Consider the following 21866-nt stretch of genomic DNA (forward strand, 5'->3'; position numbering starts at 1 on the left):
GCTGAAAATACCATGCATGGATATTCTGGCAAACTTTCTGACTTAAGAATAGCTAGTTTTCACATCAACCAAAGCTAAAACTTTCCTAATATTTCATACCAATACATTGTTTCGTTCTCTATAACAGAAATAGAATGCATCCGCATTTCTCAACCGTGGCAACTTTAACATGTATAGTCTTCAACTCACAGAATTGTGCCAGGAAGGTAATGATACATTTTGCTGAGTCATGATTAAAGAAGAAGCCATGTACCATTGTTTTATTATTTGGGGATTCAAAAATAATTTGAGCTAGAAGGCAACTTGTTTCTAGAAAAGTAGTGTTTACATAGCAAGTGGCATTAATATTACACAGATGAAAAGGCTTTGCTACCTAAACACGGCTTTAATTCCATAGCCGTATCTCGCCTTAATTCCATAAGTTATACATATATGTATATACAAAACATAAATGCTTAGCTTTATAAAGAATTAACTTCCAGCATAAATGATCCAAAGATTTTTCTCTTCTAACAAAATAAGCCATACCTTGACTCTTTGCAATTGTTCCCTGGTGAAATTATGCTGTTTTTGTAATGACTGATATTTTACTTTCGTGCTAATTAGTTGACGCTCCATTTCTACTCTACGATCCTCTACCTGAAAAAAAAATCACTTAAAGTTGGTTCACATTCTAATCTAATGCATTCAATATTTATAGCAAGTTATACAGTCCTTCAGGAAAGCTATAGAGTACAAGAGAAATTATCATATAAATTGCTTAGAAAGGTAAATAATGAAAGTTAATAACAGATTATTCACCAAATCAAAGCCATGTGGCTTCTAGATAATTACCAACTTATTTTAAAATAATTGCCAAACACAATTATTTCCAGAAGTTTGAAAGAATTTGTGCGATTACTTGATCATTACTGTTATCACTGTAGGGATTAGTATCTTTAAAATTAAGCAAGTTCCTATCTATTTGAATGCTTTATTTATTTATTTATTTATTTATTTATTTATTCATTCATTCATTCATTCATTCATTCATTCATTCATTCATTCATTCATTCATTTATTTATTGGATTTGTATGCCGCCCCTCTCCAGAGACTCGGGGCGGCTAACAGCGACAATAAAACAGTGTACAATAGTAATTTGGTATTGATGATTAAAAATCAATTAATATAAAAACCAAACATATGCGTCTATACAGCTAAATTGTTTTTAAATAAAATATTGTCCTAAAGCAGGGGTGTCAAATGCAAGGCCCAGGGGTTGGATACAGCCTGTGGGGTGCATAGATCTGGCCCGCAGGGCCACCCTGGAAACAGCGAAGGACTAGCCCATGGTGCCTGGGCCAGCAAAAATGGATTATGCAGCCTTCCCAAGCTGTTTTCACTGGCAGAATTGCAAGAGGCTGTCGCAGCTGAAAACAGAACTCAGAAACCTGTTTTCTCTAGCAAAGTGCGCAGGTCACCACAGGTGCCCCGACACAAGTGACATCGAGCTGGTCACACCTACCCTGGCCATGCTTACTCGACCCCCACCCCCCGAGAACAAAGACAACTCTGCTGTGGCCCTCAATGAAATGAAGTTTGAAGCCCCTGTCTTAAAGCGAGGGGAAAAAAGTCTTCCAACCTGTGATCATTGTCATGGCTTTTTCAGCATTTAATCTTGCCTTCAACAGAACTGGAATGTATCAAGATGAGGAATTTCACATGCTTTAGTTTGTAGCCAAACTTACTAATGAATAATTAGACTGAAACATTTTTGTTACCCAATCTAGAACAGTGTTTCTCAATGTTGGAAATTTTATCCATGGATTATCTATGGCAATTTTATCTATGGATTTTATCTATGGAGAATCCTCCAGCCAGCATGGAGAATTCTGGGATTTGCAGTCCATACATCTTAAAGTTGCCAAGGTTGAGAAATACTGTTCTGGAAGATTCAGCCATGCTATATTGTTTCCAAACAAGTAATAACTTATTGCAAATGTATTAAGACTTTGGTTAAGATGCTTTTTTTCAAAATATCTGGCATCAACATTGAATGAAAAAATAATTCAAGAGAATTGATACTGAGACTCAATGTAAGAAGGCTTTGAAACTAACAGTGACTTTGTTGAAAGTAATATATTATTTTATGAAAACCAGTACCTCAGAAAACAGAGAATTGCCTTGACTGGAAAAATTCTGAGCCTGTTGTAATGCATGGTCAAGCTGGACTTGAAGATCCCGGTTCATCTCACGGGTTTCCTGAATTTGAGTAAAACATTGTCAATTTACTCAAACTATACTAAATTTAAATTTACCCAAAGTAAATGCATCTTATCACTCTCCAATCCTGTAAATATCCAAAACTTAGGAAACACATGATAATGGCATTTCATCTCACAAAACATCAACCACAGCCAGTTTGATCTAGTAGTTAAGGCACTGGGCTAGAAAGCAGGAGGCCATGATAGCCAGTTGGGTGATTATTGGGCCAGTTACTGTCTCTCGGCCCAACCCCTCTCACAAGGTTGTTGCTGTGGGGAAAATAGGAGAAAGGGGTTGGAGATGTTCACCACCCGGAGTTACTTGCAAAATATAATAGTACAGTACTAGCATTTAGACTGATATACCACTTTATAGTGCTTTACAGTCCTCAGCAAGCCATTTACAGTCAGCATATTGCCCCCAGCAGTCTGGATCCTCATTTTACCAACCACAAAAGGGTGAATCAAATTTGAGCTGGTCAGGATCGGTCTGCACTAGGCAGGACCAGCCTGCAATACTGCATTCTATCCATTCTGGCACCACCGCTCCATAGCTAAAAATCTAGAGCAGTGGTTCCCAACCTTTTTTTGGCAATGCCCCACCTAACCATCTCTAAAATCCTGATGCCCCTTCCTGTGGCATATAATTCTTACTATTCAAAAAGTGAACTCCGACTCATAGGGAGGAAGTCTAAAAGGCCATTAATTTGATTTAAACAAGGTATCAATTGCCCACATTGAAAATCAAATTGCCCTCCTATGGGGCATGGGATGCATGTTGGGAAACCACTGATCTAGAGGAAATCTGTTTAACAATCTGCTAAGATTGCTTTCTAATACTTTCCCAGGATGTTTTCTTATGCTTCGACTTATTTTAATCCTTTTTCAGAGCAAGGAGGCAGTAATGGCTATCATTTTATTTCCCAAGACAAAACCAGGGTAGGTGCAGAAATGTTCTCGTAAAAAAAAAAAAGCAATTCTCCAGGTTGTCCCAAAGGTACTTTTTTCAAGAGGCAACTGGATTTTCTGGGTTTTCTTTCTCTGGTTTTTACTTCTCTGAAGCTGAAGACTTCAGAACTGAAAAAGCTTCTTGGATGAGGGATGAGAAGAAAAACCAGAAAGTCTTTCTTCAAAGAAAAGCCAGAAAGTCCAATTGCCTCTTGGAAAAAGTACCCTTGGAACATGAAACCTAGATAGTACCTAAAGATATGACTTTGTAACATTTGTAATAAAGTTTCCTATAAGCATCCTAAATTTCTTCTTTTAAGGAAAAAATTTCCCTCAAGTTTTGCTCAGTTCCTAACAACTACACCGATAAGTCCTTCTAGTTTTCCTTGAAGTAATATGAAAGTGACTGACATACATACATGCATGCATGCATGCATACATACATATCACTAAGATTGTATCATAGAAAGCACAGATTTTATCACTGACTAGTCTTAGGGGGGGAGAGAAATTATAATTTAGAAACATAGAAGATTGACGGCAGAAAAAGACTGCATGGTACATCTAGTCTGCCCTTATACTATTTCCTGTATTTTATCTTAGGATGGATATATGTTTATCCCAGGCATGTTTAAATTCAGTTACTATGGATTTAGCAACCACATCTGCTGAAGTTTGTTCCAAGCATCTACTACTCTTAAGTAAAATATTTTCTCACATTGCTTCTGATCTTTCCCCCCAACTAACCTCAGATTGTGCCCCTTGTTCTTGTGTTCACTTTCCTATTAAAAACACCTCTCCTGAACCTTATTTAACCCTTTAACATATTTAAATATTTCGATCATGTCCCCCCTTTTCCCTTCTGTCCTCCAGACTATACAGATTAAGTTCATGAAGTCTTTCCTGGTAAGTTTTATGCTTAAAACTTTCCACCATTCTTGTAGCCCGTCTTTGGACCCGTTCAATTTTGTCAATATCTTTTTGTAGGTGAGGTCTCCAGAACACAGTATTCCAAATGTGGTCTCAGCAGTGCTCTATATAGCGGGATCACAATCTCGCTCTTCCTGCTTGTTATACCTCTGGCTATGCAGCCAAGCATCCTACTTGCTTTTCCTACTGCCCGCCCACACTGTTCACCCATTTTGAGACTGTCAGAAATCACTACCCCTAAATCCTTCTCTTCTGAAGTTTTTGCTAACACAGACCTGCCAATACAATACTCAGATTGAGGATTCCTTTTCCCCAAGTGCATTATTTTACATTAAACTGCAGTTTCCATTGCTCTGACCACTTATCTAGTAAGTGATCAAGGCACTTATTTAAGGCAGTCCAGTAATTGTTCAGAATAGTAGATCTAGAGAATTGCTTTTGATGCTTAAAACAACCTGGAAGGGAAAAAAACCAAGTAGAGGATTAGCTTAATTTATCCTATCTATAGATTCAAACAAATATATCCCTTACAAAATAAATAATAGCTAAGCATATGTCCTTTCAGGTGAAATCTGTAAAATAAATAAATCCAGCAAAGCCAATTTACTTCTTACTGCTAAAAATATTTGTGTTATAGAATCCTGAACCCTGAACCCAGCCAAAGAAATTTCAATAAATCAATTATATTTAAACAAACAAGCTTTCTTGTATTGTAATTTTTTCTTTTAAAAATCCAGTTTTAATTTTTATTGTTTTTATTCAAGCTTCTAATTTGAAAAAGTATTCCATTTAAAGAAGCAATGCTTTATTAAATTCTTCACTATGTAGCATAAGATCTTTTGATCCTTATAAATACCAACGTAATACAGCACCTGTAACGAATTGTAAAATGAAACAAGATCTTTTTCTTTCTCATTCTTCTCTTCTTCAAGCCGAGCCACTCGATTCGTCAATTTGCTGTTTCCAAGTTCCAGCTGTTCTTTACAGTATTGCAGATCACATAACTTGTCCTGAAGTTCTTTCTGTCATAAAATTAATAGACATGTGAATGATTTAACTGACAATTACATTTTACTGCTACAATGTTAGAGACAATAATAGGGGCCACAGCCCAATTGACAACATTTAATTTCAATTACTTTCCATGATATTTAAACATGATCAGCTATATGATCAGAAGCCAACAGGAAGAATTGCTATCTGCAAAATATCTATAAATTTATAGGACACTTCAGAATGAATCTGAGGCATACCTTTCCTTGTTCATGGGTTAGCAGCTCAAGCTGAAGACTGAGCATTTCTGAAGACATAGTTTCTTGTAAACGTTCTGACATTATGTGTAGTTCTTCTGATTTTGAAGCAATCACGTCTTCCAGATGATCCACCTTATGCTTCAGTTGTTTCTCATTAAATAATTCTTCGTCTAACTCTGATTTTAATTTTTCAACCTGTAAAACAATGGTTTTTCAAATTCTAAAACTTAAAAAAAAACATACATGAAATAGGGTCAACCATTTTTTTACTAACTTTGTTGTTCAAATCATTGCATTTTTTAAATAAAACAATATTTTAAAAAATAGCAGCACTGTAATTGCCAGAATTTCCTATCACATTCTCTAAGGAAGAAGGCTGAAAAAACAAACATGCAGTTGAGTGGTTGGTTTTTATTTATTTATCACATTTCATATTTCTAAATTGATCATTTCCCTTATGTTAAATACACTATATAGTTTGAAGCAGCAGCATCTTTTCTACCCCATTCCTCCTTTCTGCTCTAAATCAGGATTTTAAAGATGGAAGACATAAGTTATATATACACTCGTGTAGTCGCTCGCTCTTTTATACACACAGACACACAGGTCCAGTTATCCCAAAAAGGTTTCTTGCTCTCCTATCAAGTTGCATATAATTAAAATGAATACATAATAGTCTTCGTATGTATAGTAAATTAGTAAATTAATATATAATCTGGTAAACTTGCAAGATTTGTTTCTCTCGCCACGTACACATATACTGTATATTCAAACTAGACTGTGTTGTTTCTCCATGTCATATAATAAAAGATTGGTACATGCATAATTTGGTATATATTTATCTTTTAATTATTATGTTTATATTAGAGATGGAGATCTTTAAGAACTGTGTGCAATTTAATTTCATTTTAATGTATGCCAATTAGTGTACATTCAAAGTCACAATAAAGTATTATTCTATTCTATTTCTAATTTTATTAATAGTTTAGCATTGCAGAAAGATATTCCAATTCAGAATTGATTTCTCAATAAATGTATTAAGTCCAGAACATTTTAAAGACAGTTTAGCATTATTAGAAGGGAGCAATTACTATAAACGTTTGATTCATCTTATTCTTTGTATAATGCACCTTATTTTTAAGTTCCTTTATTTCTTGCCCATGTAATGTTTCCAATTGTCTTCGCAATGCATCCAGCTGTACATTTTGCTGCTGCTTAAGAGCCTCATATTCATTATTTAAACTCCCCAACATTTGAGTCTTCAATTCTACTTCTCTCCGGAGAGTATATTTTTCCTGTTCAAAATTCTGAAAAAGAAGTACAGTGATCCCTCGAGTATCGCGAGGGTTACGTTCCAAGACCCCTTGCGATACTCGATTTTTCGCAATATAGTGGTGCGGAAGTAAAAACACCACCCTCTTTTCCATGGCCGCGCATGCTCAGATGGTGTTTTTACTTCCGCACCTGGGAAGACCCAGGAAAGGTTCCTTCCGCCGCCCAGCAGCTGATCTGCTCGGCAGCGCCGCAGCAGCGAGGAGCCGAAGATCGGGGTTTCCCCGCCGCCCACGCAAAGGGGAAACCCCGATCTTCGGCTCCTCGCTGCTGCCGCGCCCGCCGCTTGTCCGCCCGCCGCTTGTCCGCCCGCCGCTTGTCCGCCGCCTGCCTGCCCGCCTGCCCGCCGCTCGGTGCACGAGAGAGGGAAAGTGAGAAAAAGAGGGAGAGCAAGAGGGGGAGAGATAGAGAAAGAGAGAGAAGGAAAGAAAGAAAGAAAGAGATGAGAAAGGAAGGAAGAGAGTGAGAGAGAGGAAGAAAGAGAGAGAGAGAAGAGTGGAGTATTTTTTAATTAATATTTTCTGAAAAATCGCGATATAGCGTTTCGCGAAGCTCGAGATCGCGAAACTCGAGGGATCACTGTATCACAGAGTTATAACAAAGAAAGACATCTGTTATAGAAGCACAGTGCAAAAAGTGTTCAGCCAGGCAAAGATTAAAAGACTGTACATATCTTCTGTGTCCATTTTTTAACTGCATTGGAGCATTGGATGCATGAGCTACTGGGTCATCACAGGGGAGATGTTTAAATTCTACCTCTATCCATGCAATGAATATTCAATTATTTTGTATAATGAAATATTAATAGGTTGGTTATACGAATAGTTGGGAAATAATTCACAATTTATATTTAGAGATGATGACCATATAGGATAACAATTATTTCCTTCATGATGGTAAAGGTAGTTGTTGACTTATAACCATTCATTTACCACACTCTTGGAAAAAGTCACTTATAAACTGTTTTGCACTTAGGATGATTGCAAACCATTGTACCATCCCATCAGTTATCTGTACATAATTGTAATTTATGCATTTGTCAAGTAGCTCACATTTATGACTAGTTACAACATCCTGCGATGAAGTGATGGCAATTTGTGACATTTTTTGCTGGGTTTTGACCCAAAAAAAAAATCTCTTCAGGTCTGTTAAGCTGGAATTGCTTAACAATCATTTTGTTTCCTTAATAATTGTAAAAATGGTCAAATTTGTGTCGTGTCATATGGTGACTCAACTTATGACTGCAAAAACGTAGTCACAACTGGGACCAGAATATCTGTTGCAAGTCAAGAACAACCTGTATCTTCTAATTATAAGTTTAATTATCGCAATTAAATTAAGGGAATCAACGGCTGGAAGCTGACCAAGGAGAGATTCAACCTGGAAATAAGGAAGAACTTCCTGACGGTCAGAGCAATCAACCAGTGGAACAACCTTCCAGCGGACGTTGTGAACTCCAATACTCTGGACATTTTTAAGAGGAGATTGGACTGCCATTTGGCTGGGGTGCTATAGGGTTCCTGCTCAGGTAGAGGGTTGGACTTGATGACCTGCATGGTCCCTTTCAACTCTAACAAAATCAATCAATCAATCAATGTTTTCTTTAAATGAATTCCACTCTCTCCATTGACTTCACTTGCTGGAAGGAAGCTGGGAAGGTTATAAATGATTATCACATGACACCAGGACTCTGCAACCATTGTAAATACATGTTAGATGCCAAGGAACCAAATTTTTATCACATGACTGTGGAGATACTGCATTGGTTTTAAGTGTGAGGACTGGTTGTCATATTTTTAGTGGCCTTGCAACTTTGAGGAGACAATAAATTAACGGTTGTAAATGGAGGATTACCTGTAAAAGTAATAACTAATAACCTCATTATTAATGTATGCAACACAATTACAGAACTCCATTGCAGAACCTTTAAAATTGGTATAGAAAACTATACAGAGAACTGCATTTTTTTAGTGATAACATGTTAAATGTTAATTCACAGCAATAACACTAATGTTTTTATATCAGCGAGTAGGGTCTATAAAATCATTCTTATACAATGCTTAAAATTTCACCTCTGTTATGGTAATAATTTCGTTTTGAAGCTTATCTAGCCGATCCTGTAGCACGTTTTCGCTTTCCAACAGGTTTAAGCCATGCTGTGCCGCTTTTCTTCTTTGTTCTTCAGATTCTTTCAATTCATACCGAAGACAAGAAATCATATCTTGGTCTGTCGCCATCTTCTAACACTGAAACTATATATGAGATACAATTCTTTAAAAAATCAATCTACTACTGGTAAAATCCATACATGGTACCTCTACCTAAGAACACCTCTACTTAAGAACTTTTCTAGATACGAACTGGGAGTTCAAGATTTTTTTGCCTCTTCTTAAGAACCATTTTCTACTTAAGAATCCGAGCCCGGAAAAATTTCCCAGGAAATTTGAGAGCGGCACGAAGGCCTAGACAGTTTCCTGCCATTCCCCCTTTAATCCCGGCCATCTCGGGCTTTTCTGGGCTGCCAGAGGAGCCTTTCAGTGGCGCTTAAAGAGGCTTTAGCAGTCCAGAGCGAACAAAGCATTTTCCTTTCTCTGGGCGCTTGGAGAGAGAATAAACCTCTGCCAGTGTCCAGAGAAAAGAAACGTTCCCTTTGCTCTGGGCAGCCCAAAGCAAACGGAGCATTTTCCTTTCTCTGGGCTCTTGGAGAGGGAATAAACCACTTCACAAGTGTGATTCCCTCACAATGCCTCCCATACACCCAGCGCGATATTGCCTCCCGGGGTGTCTGAGCGCGGAAAGGCAAAAGGGGTCGCTTTGCCCCGGCTGGATCAACTCGGTTTTAGCCAAACTGAGGAGTCACCACCGTAGAGGAAAGGCACCGGCTACAAAGCGAGCTAGCGAGAGAAAATGGGAGCCCTTCAGCATGGGTAGGAAGATGCAGCAGGGAGCAGCAGCAGTCGCCTTTGGGTCAAAGGAGTGGGAGGTTCCCCCATCTTGACTGCCTGTGTTTCTCTCTGTGGTGCAGTGTATGGGAGGCAGCCTCGTGCCAGATGTATCGGAGCGCTGTTCCCTCTAACCTGCGTTATGGGCTATAGCGCAGATTTGAGAGCTCAGCGCACAAATTTTGAATTCTGGCGCAGAGATCTCAAACGTCTTTTTTCCCGGGCCGGTGGCCGGAAAAACTTGGAAGGCGCGAAAAATGTAGCTCAGCTTCCAGTCTTGCAACTTTTTGCTGTGGGCGCAAAGAGCAAAAAGTTGCAAGATCGGAAGCTAAGCAGCCTTCTTCACGCCTTCCAAGTTTGGAGCAAACGCATGCACAGCCCTTCCTTGGAGGTGCTGAACTTCAACACTGAGGCGGCCTTTCGTGCAGCTGCAGCACCCCGCCCAGCTGGAGCTTCCCTGGCGGCAATGGCAGGTGAGCTTTGCAGCTCTCGGGCACAGGAAGGGCTCGGGCCTGAGGTGGGCCTGCAGGGGCCGGGCAGCGAAGGCAGGCGTGGAGCAGCAGGGCGGGCAGTGAAGGCAGCACCGCCAAGCAGACCAACTACATTTTCATCAATAAACTAATATTCATCAATCAATAATCCCCACAGCTATTGATATTGATGTCCTTCTATAGTCAGCATGAAAGAAAAAAGATCTCCTGTATTTGGGGACACATATAATGTATATTAAAATTGGGAAAAACATTAGCTTGATATCAAATGCCATGGTTTGCTTGGCTCATATTGCATACAAAGAATAGAATAGAATAGAATAGAATAGAATTTTATTGGCCAAGTATGATTGAACACACAAGGAATTTGTCTGGATGCATATGCTCTCAGTGTACATAAAATAAAATACATATTTGTCAAGAATCATGGGATACAACACTTAATGATTGTTATAGGGGTCAAATAAGCAATGAAGAAACAATCAATATCAATAAAAATCATAAGGATACAGCAAAAAGTTACAGTCATACAGTCCTAAGTGGAAGGAAAAGGATGATAGGAATTAAGAGAAAAAACTAGTGGAAATAGAAGTGCAGACTTAGTAAAAGGTTTGACAGTGTTGAGGGAATTATTTGTTTAGTAGAGTGAAACAAAGTAGAGTAAAGTAAAGAGTAAAACCAAACATTTATGGTTTAGGACAGGGTGAAATGCTACAGCGGCGGCAGCAGGCCATGGTTTGGAGAACCGGTAATAGCTACAGTGTGAGGCTCTACCCACCCGTTGGACGTCACCATTTTCTTTTTGTTAACCCTCTGCGCATGTACAGAGAGTGAAAAAGTGCACACAACAGTGGTGTGCATGCGGTTCCAAATCTGTAGGGAAGGTAAGTAGATTTCACAGCTGGTTTAGGATTATACTTGAATCCCTTTTCACCAATTCACATTAAAAGACACCCGGCAAAATGAAAGACAAGGAGAATGTTTACTCCAGTTGCTAAACCATCATTAAATATAAAAAGTTTAAAAACAAGGTAGTAGAAAGGTAGAAGGGGAAACAAACCTATACACAAATCCATAGAGAATAGAGGTTAGATTGCAAAACTAATACAAACCCACGATAGGTTAATAGAAATCATTTTTAATCTGAAATGTAGTATTGGTTTCCTAGAAATAGTAATAGGTAGAACACATGTTCTCACACCAGTAAGCTAAGTTTAAGCATTCTTGAAAATTCTTCATGTTCTTCTTTTAAAATGTTTAATATGCAAGTATCCTCTAGAGTTGATTGCTTTCCTAACCAAATTTTATTCCAAGCTAACAGACTCAGTTTGAATCAGACTGTGACCAGACAACCTTAAATTTAAAAAAAAAAATATGCACACTCAATCATCTGGTAATGGCATGATCTAGTAAAACAAAAAACATCACATTTATCCTGCCATATTAACAATAACAAATATATATTTCATCACTGTTTAGCCATTAAAACTCTAAATAAATAGTTCTTTCACAAATGTCATCGATGGTTTTATGAACTTCAAGGCTCTAAATTTTTTACTTTCAACATTATTCAATATTTCATTATTATAATGAAACCCAATCAAGATTAGCAGTACTTAATGGCTATTGTAGCAAGAATCTTTTATCTTCCTCCTTCTCTTGATTAAACTATGTAGCTTCAGTCTGCATAACAAGATTAAACAGTATATTTTAGAGCCTTCAGCAATGTGTCAACATTTTAATCTAGAAATCAAAAAATACAGAGTCATAGTCTAAATAAGACTCTAATATCTAATAAGAACTTTTACAACATTTTACAACTTGACATAACTGAACTAGCTGCCGCAACCTGCTTACAATAGAAAATATTTGAAAGCTACATGCATGCAAAGTAACACTTGACCGTAAGTAAGCATTAAAACGATATTCAAATGAATGCCGAAAACTAATAACATTTTGTGAAGAAAAAACTAGAAACTGACCTTCAAGTTACATTCCATCTTATGAAAGTATAAATTTAAACAAAATTATGCCTTTTTAACTGGGAAATCTGTTTACTTTTATCTCGAAGATCGTTCCTTGATTGTCAGCATCACTGCAAGCTCTCAGAATAGCTTTTCTTCAACAACAAGGGGAGATAATTGAAATGCAAATCCTTTTCAATCTTTTCCTTCACTATTTCTATGGTTGCCAAAGAACAGTGGTTCTCTGTAACCAAGGCCAAAGAGTTCCAGTCTCATTTCTTCCAATACTTATCAAGGCAGCGCTATTATACTGAAATGTTCAGTTTATTTTTGCTGAGTTTTAAGAAACCTGTTACACTGGTTCACTAACAAGACTACTTACACTAAATCAGCTATTTTAAAAAATCATACACAACTAAAAAATCATAATTTTTGAATTTGCATGGGAAATTTACTAAGGACTATTTTAGAGCTAGGCTAAAGAACCCTAAGGCTTTAATCCTAGATCCATTTACCAGACAATAAGGACCATTAATCCACTTTTAAGCAAACATGAACAGGACTTCCTTATTGACCTTTTTCAAATACAGTGATCCCTCGAGTTTCGCGATCTCGAGTTTCGCGAAACGCTATATCGCGAGTTTTCTACCCGGAAGTAACACCACCATCTGCACGCATGCGTAGATGGTGGAGTTTGCATTACCGCCGGGCAGATCAGCTGCTAGGCGGCCAAAGGAACCTTCCCTGGGTCTTCCCGCCGGCATGGGGGGCTTCCTAGCACCCCCCGAACCCCCAACCCGGGTTTGGGGGGGTGCTAGGAAGCCCCCCATGCCGGGGGAGACCTTTTAAAACACCCGTGCCGCTTCCCAGCTGAGTCCTGAAGCCAAGCGCAGAAGTTCGCCTTTGGCGCTTGGCTTCAGGACTCAGCTGGGAAGGGCGCGGCTGTTTGAAAAGGTGGCAGTCGGCCTGGGGGGCTTCCCAGTACCCCCCCCCAACCCTGTCTCCTGCCGCCGGTTTAGCCAGGAGAGGAGCGGCAAAGTGACTTGGAGGAATGGGAAACTCAAACCGCCCAGTTTCAGCTTTCCATTCCTCCACGTCACTTCGCCGCTCCTTCTGGCTGGTGGGGGGGGGGAGTTAGGAAGGTTCTACTTCTCCCCCCCAGCCAAAAACTCAAAGCCTGTCTCCTGCCACACAGTTTAGCCAGGAGAGCAGCGGCGAAGTGACTTGAAGGAATGGGAAACTCAAACCGCCCGGTTTCAGCTTTCCATTCCTCCACGTCACTTTGCCGGGGGAATCTGGGAGGGAAGATGACGCGCCGGCAGCACAGGGGCGAGGGGTGGGAGGCAAAGCTCTGCGGGTACAGCCCCTTTCGGCCAAGCCTCCCCCCCCCCGCCAAGCAGCCAGGGAAGCCGAGCCGGGCGTGGAACATCGGCGCGGGAGGCAGGAGACGATCGGGCGACCGGAGCAGCAGCGCCGCCGCCGCCACGCCCGGCTCGGCTTCCCTGGCTGCGTGGCCGGGGAGGCTTGGCTGAAAGTGGCTGGAGCCGCAGAGCTTTGCCTCCCCCCCCCCTGTGCCGCCCGCGCGTCATCTTCCCTCCCAGACAAAAAGGCCACCCTTCGGCTCTGCAGTTTCAGTGGGGTTTCCCCGTTGCCCAGGGATTCCTGAACACACCACAGCCACCTCCGTTCGGGCGAAGGAATCCCTGGGCAACGGGGAAACCCCACTGAAACCGGGCGGGTTAAGCCTCCTTCGGCGACTGCGGAACTGCTTGCTGTCAACTTTGCACTGGGCAAAGAACTCTTCACCTCCCGCCAGGCACGGACGAAAGGCGTGGAAGTCTATTGTAGCAGCTGCTACAGCGGAGACATTTTGGGGGGGAGGCAGGAGGCAGGAGATCTGGCCCTTCACTTGCCCTCCCAGCAAAAGGCAAAGCCGCGCAGCTCCCCAGCCGCCAAAGGAGGCTTAACCCCACCCCTCTGTCCCACCCATCGCCCGTGGCCGGCAGAAAAGCGGGGATAGGCAGGAGGAGGTTATGCCGACCACGGGCGATGAGTGGGACAGAGGGGTGGGGTAAAGCCTCCTTTGGCGGCTGGGGAGCTGCGCGGCTTTGCCTTTTGCTGGGAGGGCAAGTGAAGGGCCAGATCTCCTGCCTCCTGCCTCCCCCCCCCCAATGTCTCCGCTGTAGCAGCTGCTACAATAGACTTCCACGCCTTTCGTCCGTGCCTGGCGGGAGGTGAAGAGTTCTTTGCCCAGTGCAAAGTTGACAGCAAGCAGTTCCGCAGTCGCCGAAGGAGGCTTAACCCGCCCGGTTTCAGTGGGGTTTCCCCGTTGCCCAGGGATTCCTGAACACACCACAGCCACCTCCGTTCGGGCGAAGGAATCCCTGGGCAACGGGGAAACCCCACTGAAACCGGGCGGGTTAAGCCTCCTTCGGCGACTGCGGAACTGCTTGCTGTCAACTTTGCACTGGGCAAAGAACTCTTCACCTCCCGCCAGGCACGGACGAAAGGCGTGGAAGTCTATTGTAGCAGCTGCTACAGCGGAGACATTTTGGGGGGGAGGCAGGAGGCAGGAGATCTGGCCCTTCACTTGCCCTCCCAGCAAAAGGCAAAGCCGCGCAGCTCCCCAGCCGCCAAAGGAGGCTTAACCCCACCCCTCTGTCCCACCCATCGCCCGTGGCCGGCAGAAAAGCGGGGATAGGCAGGAGGAGGTTATGCCGACCACGGGCGATGAGTGGGACAGAGGGGTGGGGTAAAGCCTCCTTTGGCGGCTGGGGAGCTGCGCGGCTTTGCCTTTTGCTGGGAGGGCAAGTGAAGGGCCAGATCTCCTGCCTCCTGCCTCCCCCCCCCAATGTCTCCGCTGTAGCAGCTGCTACAATAGACTTCCACGCCTTTCGTCCGTGCCTGGCGGGAGGTGAAGAGTTCTTTGCCCAGTGCAAAGTTGACAGCAAGCAGTTCCGCAGTCGCCGAAGGAGGCTTAACCCGCCCGGTTTCAGTGGGGTTTCCCCGTTGCCCAGGGATTCCTGAACACACCACAGCCACCTCCGTTCGGGCGAAAGAATCCCTGGGCAACGGGGAAACCCCACTGAAACCGGGCGGGTTAAGCCTCCTTCGGCGACTGCGGAACTGCTTGCTGTCAACTTTGCACTGGGCAAAGAACTCTTCACCTCCCGCCAGGCACGGACGAAAGGCGTGGAAGTCTATTGTAGCAGCTGCTACAGCGGAGACATTTTGGGGGGGAGGCAGGAGGCAGGAGATCTGGCCCTTCACTTGCCCTCCCAGCAAAAGGCAAAGCCGCGCAGCTCCCCAGCCGCCAAAGGAGGCTTAACCCCACCCCTCTGTCCCACCCATCGCCCGTGGCCGGCAGAAAAGCGGGGATAGGCAGGAGGAGGTTATGCCGACCACGGGCGATGAGTGGGACAGAGGGGTGGGGTTAAGCCTCCTTTGGCGGCTGGGGAGCTGCGCGGCTTTGCCTTTTGCTGGGAGGGCAAGTGAAGGGCCGGATCTCCTGCCTCCTGCCTCCCCCCCCCCCCCAAATGTCTCCGCTGTAGCAGCTGCTACAATAGACTTCCACGCCTTTCGTCCGTGCCTGGCGGGAGGTGAAGAGTTCTTTGCCCAGTGCAAAGTTGACAGCAAGCAGTTCCGCAGTCGCCGAAGGAGGCTTAACCCGCCCGGTTTCAGTGGGGTTTCCCCGTTGCCCAGGGATTCCTGAACACACCACAGCCACCTCCGTTCGGGCGAAGGAATCCCTGGGCAACGGGGAAACCCCACTGAAACCGGGCGGTTTGGACTTTCCATTCCTCCAAGTCACTTCGCCGCTCGTGTCCTGGGTAAACCGGGCGGCAGGATACAGGCTTTGAGTTTTTGGCTGCAGGGGGAGGGAGTTAGGAAAATCCTACTTCTCCCCCCGCAGCCAAAAACTCGCAAGGTAAGGTTCGGGGCGGGGCGGGCGGGGCCCTTTTGTGCCAGTCGGGGAGGCGGCGGCGGCTGCAGCAGAGGCGGGCGGGGGAGGCCGGCCCGCCGGAGGGGCGATGCTGGCGGCGGAGACAGGCGAAGTCCCGCCCGCCCCCCGCCCGCTTGGCCCCGGGGGGCTGAAGGGAGCCAGGCGGGGGAGGGCGGGGGCTACTCGGTTCTTCCTCAGCCGGGGGTAGCCGGAGCGCCGGCCAGGCGGGGGCGGGCGAGGCGAGGGCTGCGGGGCGTGCCGGGCTCCAAGTTGCCGCGCTGCCTTTGTAAACCTGCCCGAGGGAGGCGAGGGAGCCCCTTTGTTGGCCGGCGGCCTGGCCGGCCCTTGGCGCGCGGTGCCCGCGGGGACTGCTGCGGCGGGGACTGCCCACTGCCTTCGCCCAGACCAGAGGCATCGCTCGGCTGGGTTTGCAGATCCGCGGAGGCATCGCCGAGGGCGGGCTGAGCGGCGCTGTGTTGGGAGCCCGTGCCGTGGGAGCGGGCGGCTTGGCCTCGCTGCGGCGGCGGCGGCTTTGCGGGTCCTCGCTGGCGGCCTCGCCGGGCGGAGGAGGCTGCGGGGCTTTCTAAAGGGAGGAAGAACTTGCTATCGAGCCTGCTAATGAAATCCAACCGGCGGAGGGTCTGAAATTCCACCCGAGGGGAAATGGGGGAAAAAAGCCCAGCCGGGAGCGCGGCGCCAGGCATTGTTCTCCGGACCCCTCCCGCAGCCTGGAGAGGGAAAGGGCCGCTGCGGGTTGGATTTCATTAGCAGGCTCGATAGCAAGTTCGATAGCGGCGGGCGAACGAGGCGAGCGGCGGGCGAACGAGGGGAGTGGGGGGCGAACGAGGGGAGCGGCGGGCGAACGAGGGGAATGGGGGGAGAACGAGGGGAGCGGCGGGCGAACGGGGCGAGCGGCGGGCGAACGGGGCGAGCGGCGGGCGAACGGGATGTGCGGCCGCCGAACGGGGCGAGCGGCAAACGGCGGGCGGGCATCAGCGAGGATCCGAGGCGGCGGGGAAGACCCAGGGAACGTTCCTTCGGCCGCCCAACAGCTGATCTGCTCGGTAGCGCGGCAGCAGCGAGGAGCCGAAGATGAGGTTTCCCCGTTGCCCAGGCAAAGGGGAAACCCCATCTTCGGCTCCTCGCTGCTGCCGCGCTACCGAGCAGATCAGCTGTTGGGCGGCTGAAGTAACCTTCCCTTGGTCTTCCCCACCGCCCACACGCAAACTTCACCATCTGCGCATGTGCGGCCATGAAAAAATGGCCGCACATGCGCAGATGGTGTTTTTACTTCCGCACCGCTATATCGCGAAAAATCGAGTTTCGCGAGGGGTCTTGGAACGGAACCCTCGCGAAACTCGAGGGATCACTGTATAGCAATGAGGCTTTATGATGCTCCAGGTCTTGGATCAACAATGACAACCATGGAAACATTTTATATTCATCTAATTGAATCATTTTAAGTCTTAGAATTAAAATTAAGAAAACTGATCATGTCTTGGGTGCAAGTTATTTATTTTGATTTGTATTAACTACCTATGCTGAGTGGTTAAGCTCTGATGACCAAACCAAGAAGATTCTGGTTTGGGAGATTTCAAAAGTCTTGTTTCACATTGCAAAACAGGCACTCCATATTCTATGCTTTTTAATTTTTCATCCTACATGAATGCATGGGAGGGTGTTTGTTTAGGGCGAAACTGGCTAAACATTCTCCCTTGCCAGCCTTTCTTTTAATTATGTATACACCCCCCCCCCTCCAAAAATTACAATTGGTTAGCCACAGGACTAAAATACATTTCTAAATGTGTTTACTTAGCTGGGAAACCCAGTACAGTGCTATCGCTACTTAAGAACTTAATTTGTTCCGTGACCAGGTTCTTAAGTAGAAACATTAGTAAGCAGAAGCAATTTTTCCCATAGGAATCAATGCAAAAAGCAAATAATGTGTGCAAACCCATTAGGAAAGAAATAAAGCCCTTCATGGCATCGGACCAGAATATCTCCGGGACCGCCTTCTGCCACACGAATCCCAGCAACCAGTTAGGTTCCACAGAGTTGGCCTTCTCTGGGTCCCGTCGACTACTAAACAATATCGCCTGGCGGGACTCAGGAGAAAAGCCTTCTCTGTGGCAGCCCCGACCCTCTGGAACCAGCTCTCCCTGGAGATTAAGATCGCCCCCACCCTCCTTGCCTTTCGTAAATTCCTTAAAACCCACCTCTGCCGTCAGGCATGGGGGAATTGAGACATCTCCCCCTGGCCTATATAGTTTATATGTTTGTATGTATGTCTTTTTTAAATAATGGGTTTTTTAGATATTTTTAAAAAATTAGATTTGTTATTGTACATTGTTTTTATTATTGCTGTGAGCCGGCCCGAGTCTATGGAGAAAGGCGGCATGCAAATCTAATAAAATAAATAAATAAATAAAAATAAATAAGAGGAAGAAGAGCAGGACGACAGTCGCTGCTGAAGGAAGAAGGTGAGGTGAGGGGAATCAAAAAAATTCAAAACTTTATGGTTTTTAAAAAAAGAGGCACTATGGGGTGGCGAGGAGGAGCATGCGCCTCCCATACACCCAGCGCGAGGCTGCCTCCCATACACTGCACCAGAGAGAGAAACCCAGGGGGAATGGCAGGAAATTTTCTGGGAATTTTTTCCAGGCTCAAATTCTTAAGTAGAAAATGGTTCTTAAGAAGAGACAAAAAAATCTTGAATACCGGGTTCTTATCTAGAAAAGTTCTTAGGTAGAGGTGTTCTTAAGTAGAGGTACCACTGTATTTGTTTAGTTAGCTGCCACCATGCCAAAGTTAAATAGTAACAGATTTAATTTATTCAGTTGGGCAAACCCAGTTTGTGGACCTTTATTGCTTTGCAATAAGAATGAAGCAGCTTCACAAGGTCTTTCACTACCACTACCAAGTGAATGAAGATCTTCCAAAGAGATATGAAATAATGGTTCCATCTTGCCCTGGATGAATGGTGTAATATTAAGGATTTCTTAAAATTGTTTTATAGGGACAGCTACTGAAAAATGCTTATCTCACCGCCACCTGCCCCCAACTATAGCATTCTCTATTCACTATTTTGGCCTTTTTCTACTTTACAAGCCATTGGCCAGAAAGCTTTTCCCCATTTCTCTCATCATCTTGTTTCTTACCATTAAAAAAATAACATTAAAATCTTTTCCCTTAGTTTAAAATAAAAATAACAATGAAATGGAAGAGTGGGAGAGAGTTGTTGGGATTATGGATTCTTGTTTAATAATTGGAAGACTGCAGGCCACTCACAGAAACTTTTGGGATAGTAGAAACATGGGGAAAAATCTTTCTCCACTCAAAATACTTTTCTTCTCATCTCAGTAAGGATGGAGGACTAGGAAAATAATATTTATGTTAATTGAGTTTATTGAATTATAGGTGGTTAAAGCTCATTTATAAGTATAGTTTAGAAATAATTTCATTTTACAGTTGGAAAGAAATATGCTTTTCTTATTATTAGCATCAGATTAAAAATTCAATATTTTATTAGAATGGAGATAATAATATATTTCACGGTTACAATTGTATTTAATCATTTCTTACACAATTTCATAAATGCATTTTATGAAATTTAATCTACTTAAATTTGTTCTGGCCCTAGTCTGTGAGTCAATTTGAAGACGAGTTCCTAATCTTCTAATGTGCCTTCACAACTGAAATAATCCAAATATTTCAGTGCAAAATTATGGTTTCCTCTAGTTATATTTATGACTAAATTTATACTAAAATAAAATAATATTAAAGTAGGTTATATACAAAAAAGTTATTCTTTTTTGTATATAACCTGCTTTAATATTATTATTTTTTAGATACCCATGGCTCAATTACCCTAAAAGTAGTTAAATTCTACCTGGCAATTGATAAACCGAGTTAGTTTTACGGTAATAAACCATAAAACTAACTTGGTTTATCAATTGGCAGGTAGAATTTAACTACTTTTAGGGTAATTTTAGGGTAATTGAGCCATGGGTATCTAAGTGTAAAAACTATAAGTAAACATTAATCAGGAAAAGGACATTTGTTTCAATGGTGGGATTATTAACTTTAACTGTATGCCAGCATAAAAAGGTGATATTTTCTGATTCTTGCCCTAAACCAGTAAAGAGAATCATTAAATAATTTACATGAGTGCAGAGCTGAGTAACTGGATCTTATTTAGAAAAGCATAAAAGCTTCCCCCACTTCCTTTCTTCATTCAGCTTTCCAGATTAATCTGCTGCTTTTTACTATTTCCTAAAAGGCAGATGGAGCCAAACACATGGGGGGTGGGGACGTGTCTGCCTTTCAGTTACACGGAGTGAAAACATGAAGACAGAGGGAAGGGGAAGCGAGCAGCGGCTGGAAGTTGAGAGTAACTAACTTCGCTTTTGGGAGGAAACCTAAGCATAGCCCATAAAATCATCTGCTACAACGTTCTTCCTAGAAGGACTACTTCAGCTTCAGCTTCAGCCACAACAACACACGAGCACACAACAGATGCAAACTTAAAGTAAATCGTTCTAAACTCGACTGCAGGAAATACGATTTAAGTAACCGAGTAATTGATGCATGGAACTCACTACCAAACTCTGTACTATCATCACCTAACCCCCAAAACTTTATCCTTGGACTATCACTATTGACCTCTCCTGAGTCTTAAGAGGTCAGTAACGGGCGTGCATAAGTGCACCAGAGTGCCTTCCGTCCCCTGTCCCAATGTTTCTCTTTTACTAGTATCACGTATATAAATAGTATATCTTTGTATACCACCAATATGTATGTGATAAAACAAACAAACAATTCTTAAGGTCCAGTATAAAATAACTATGACACTTTCTTGAAAGACCATGCAGCCAGGAAAATTTAATTTTTAAAAAATATATATTTTTAAAAAATGATTAACGCAGTCTTAATGAGAGTGTTAGTAGCAAAGACAAATCTGAACAAAAAGAAAATTTCTTCTTTTGTAGTTACTGCCGCTCCTACATATTCTGGCTGTTACTTTTTAAGATGTAAGCCCCACTATGCGAGGATTCGTGCAGGGAAAACCGGCTGGCACTTACCTCTTAGCCTGTTTCGTACAACCTTGGCAAACCTGGATTTGAATTTTAGGCTCAAAATCCGCGCCGAGAGGATTAGATCTCGCGAGATTTAAGGACACCGGTTTAAAAAAGACTGCGCATGCCCAGTAGATAAAGCGCCCTGCGGGCGGATGAGGTTCTTTTCAAGATATTTAGCTTCCCTTCGGACAGTGAGGCTATAGAAATGAGTGAGCGCCGCCAAGATGACGACGGGATTTCCGAGGTGGGGTAGGGGGAGAAGGTCGTGGACTCCACTGCCAGTTTGGCAAAGGGCTTTGCTGTAAGGAAGAAAGAAGTCAAATCTTCGTAGATCTCCGTATTTGTTCATGGGGTCCACCTGAAAAGACAGTTCAAAATTCTGATTAAATTCGTCTGCATAGAAAGAACAATTGCAACCAGTGATATCCAAGTAATTGAAGAAAGGAATTAGAAATAAAAAAGAGAGAGGAAGGAAGGAAAGATGATAGATAGATAGACAGACAGATAGATAGCAAGGTATCATTGTAATTGATTATCTGGATCCAGATAATCCTTGCATACTGGTGACATTACAGAATGCAGCCTTCTAGGAAAATGCCTTGTATGCAAATATTTCAGGGTTTATTTAAATGTGTGTCTTAGGACCGCTGGGAAATCAAAATTATTTGCCAGCGTGTGTTGAAAAATAATACAATATTAAGATCCCATGACATTATTTTGAGTAGCGGTAATAACATAGAA

At 43.4% G+C, this 21866-nt stretch overlaps 1 protein-coding gene across 3 annotated transcripts in view; it reads right to left on the minus strand.

Moving 5' to 3' along the window:
* Window positions 1-21218, minus strand: part of SPDL1 (spindle apparatus coiled-coil protein 1) — a 46392-nt gene extending 25174 nt beyond the window's left edge. The window contains exons 1-7 of one of the 3 annotated variants that reach the window (XM_070739459.1): window positions 21129-21218; window positions 8780-8959; window positions 6506-6682; window positions 5376-5570; window positions 4995-5144; window positions 2144-2242; window positions 529-639 (exon numbers count right to left, since the gene is read on the minus strand). In XM_070739459.1, coding sequence (XP_070595560.1) covers window positions 529-639; window positions 2144-2242; window positions 4995-5144; window positions 5376-5570; window positions 6506-6682; window positions 8780-8944 — 897 coding nt within the window. In that variant the 5' untranslated portion in view covers window positions 8945-8959; window positions 21129-21218. The remainder of the gene's footprint in view (window positions 1-528; window positions 640-2143; window positions 2243-4994; window positions 5145-5375; window positions 5571-6505; window positions 6683-8779; window positions 8960-21128) is intronic. The other 2 variants (XM_070739460.1, XM_070739461.1) reach the window with 2 other exon arrangements.
* Between the last annotated feature and the right edge of the window lie 648 nt (window positions 21219-21866).

The sequence above is a fragment of the Erythrolamprus reginae genome, chromosome 2 (assembly GCF_031021105.1).
Source record: "Erythrolamprus reginae isolate rEryReg1 chromosome 2, rEryReg1.hap1, whole genome shotgun sequence".
NCBI lineage: Eukaryota > Metazoa > Chordata > Lepidosauria > Squamata > Dipsadidae > Erythrolamprus > Erythrolamprus reginae.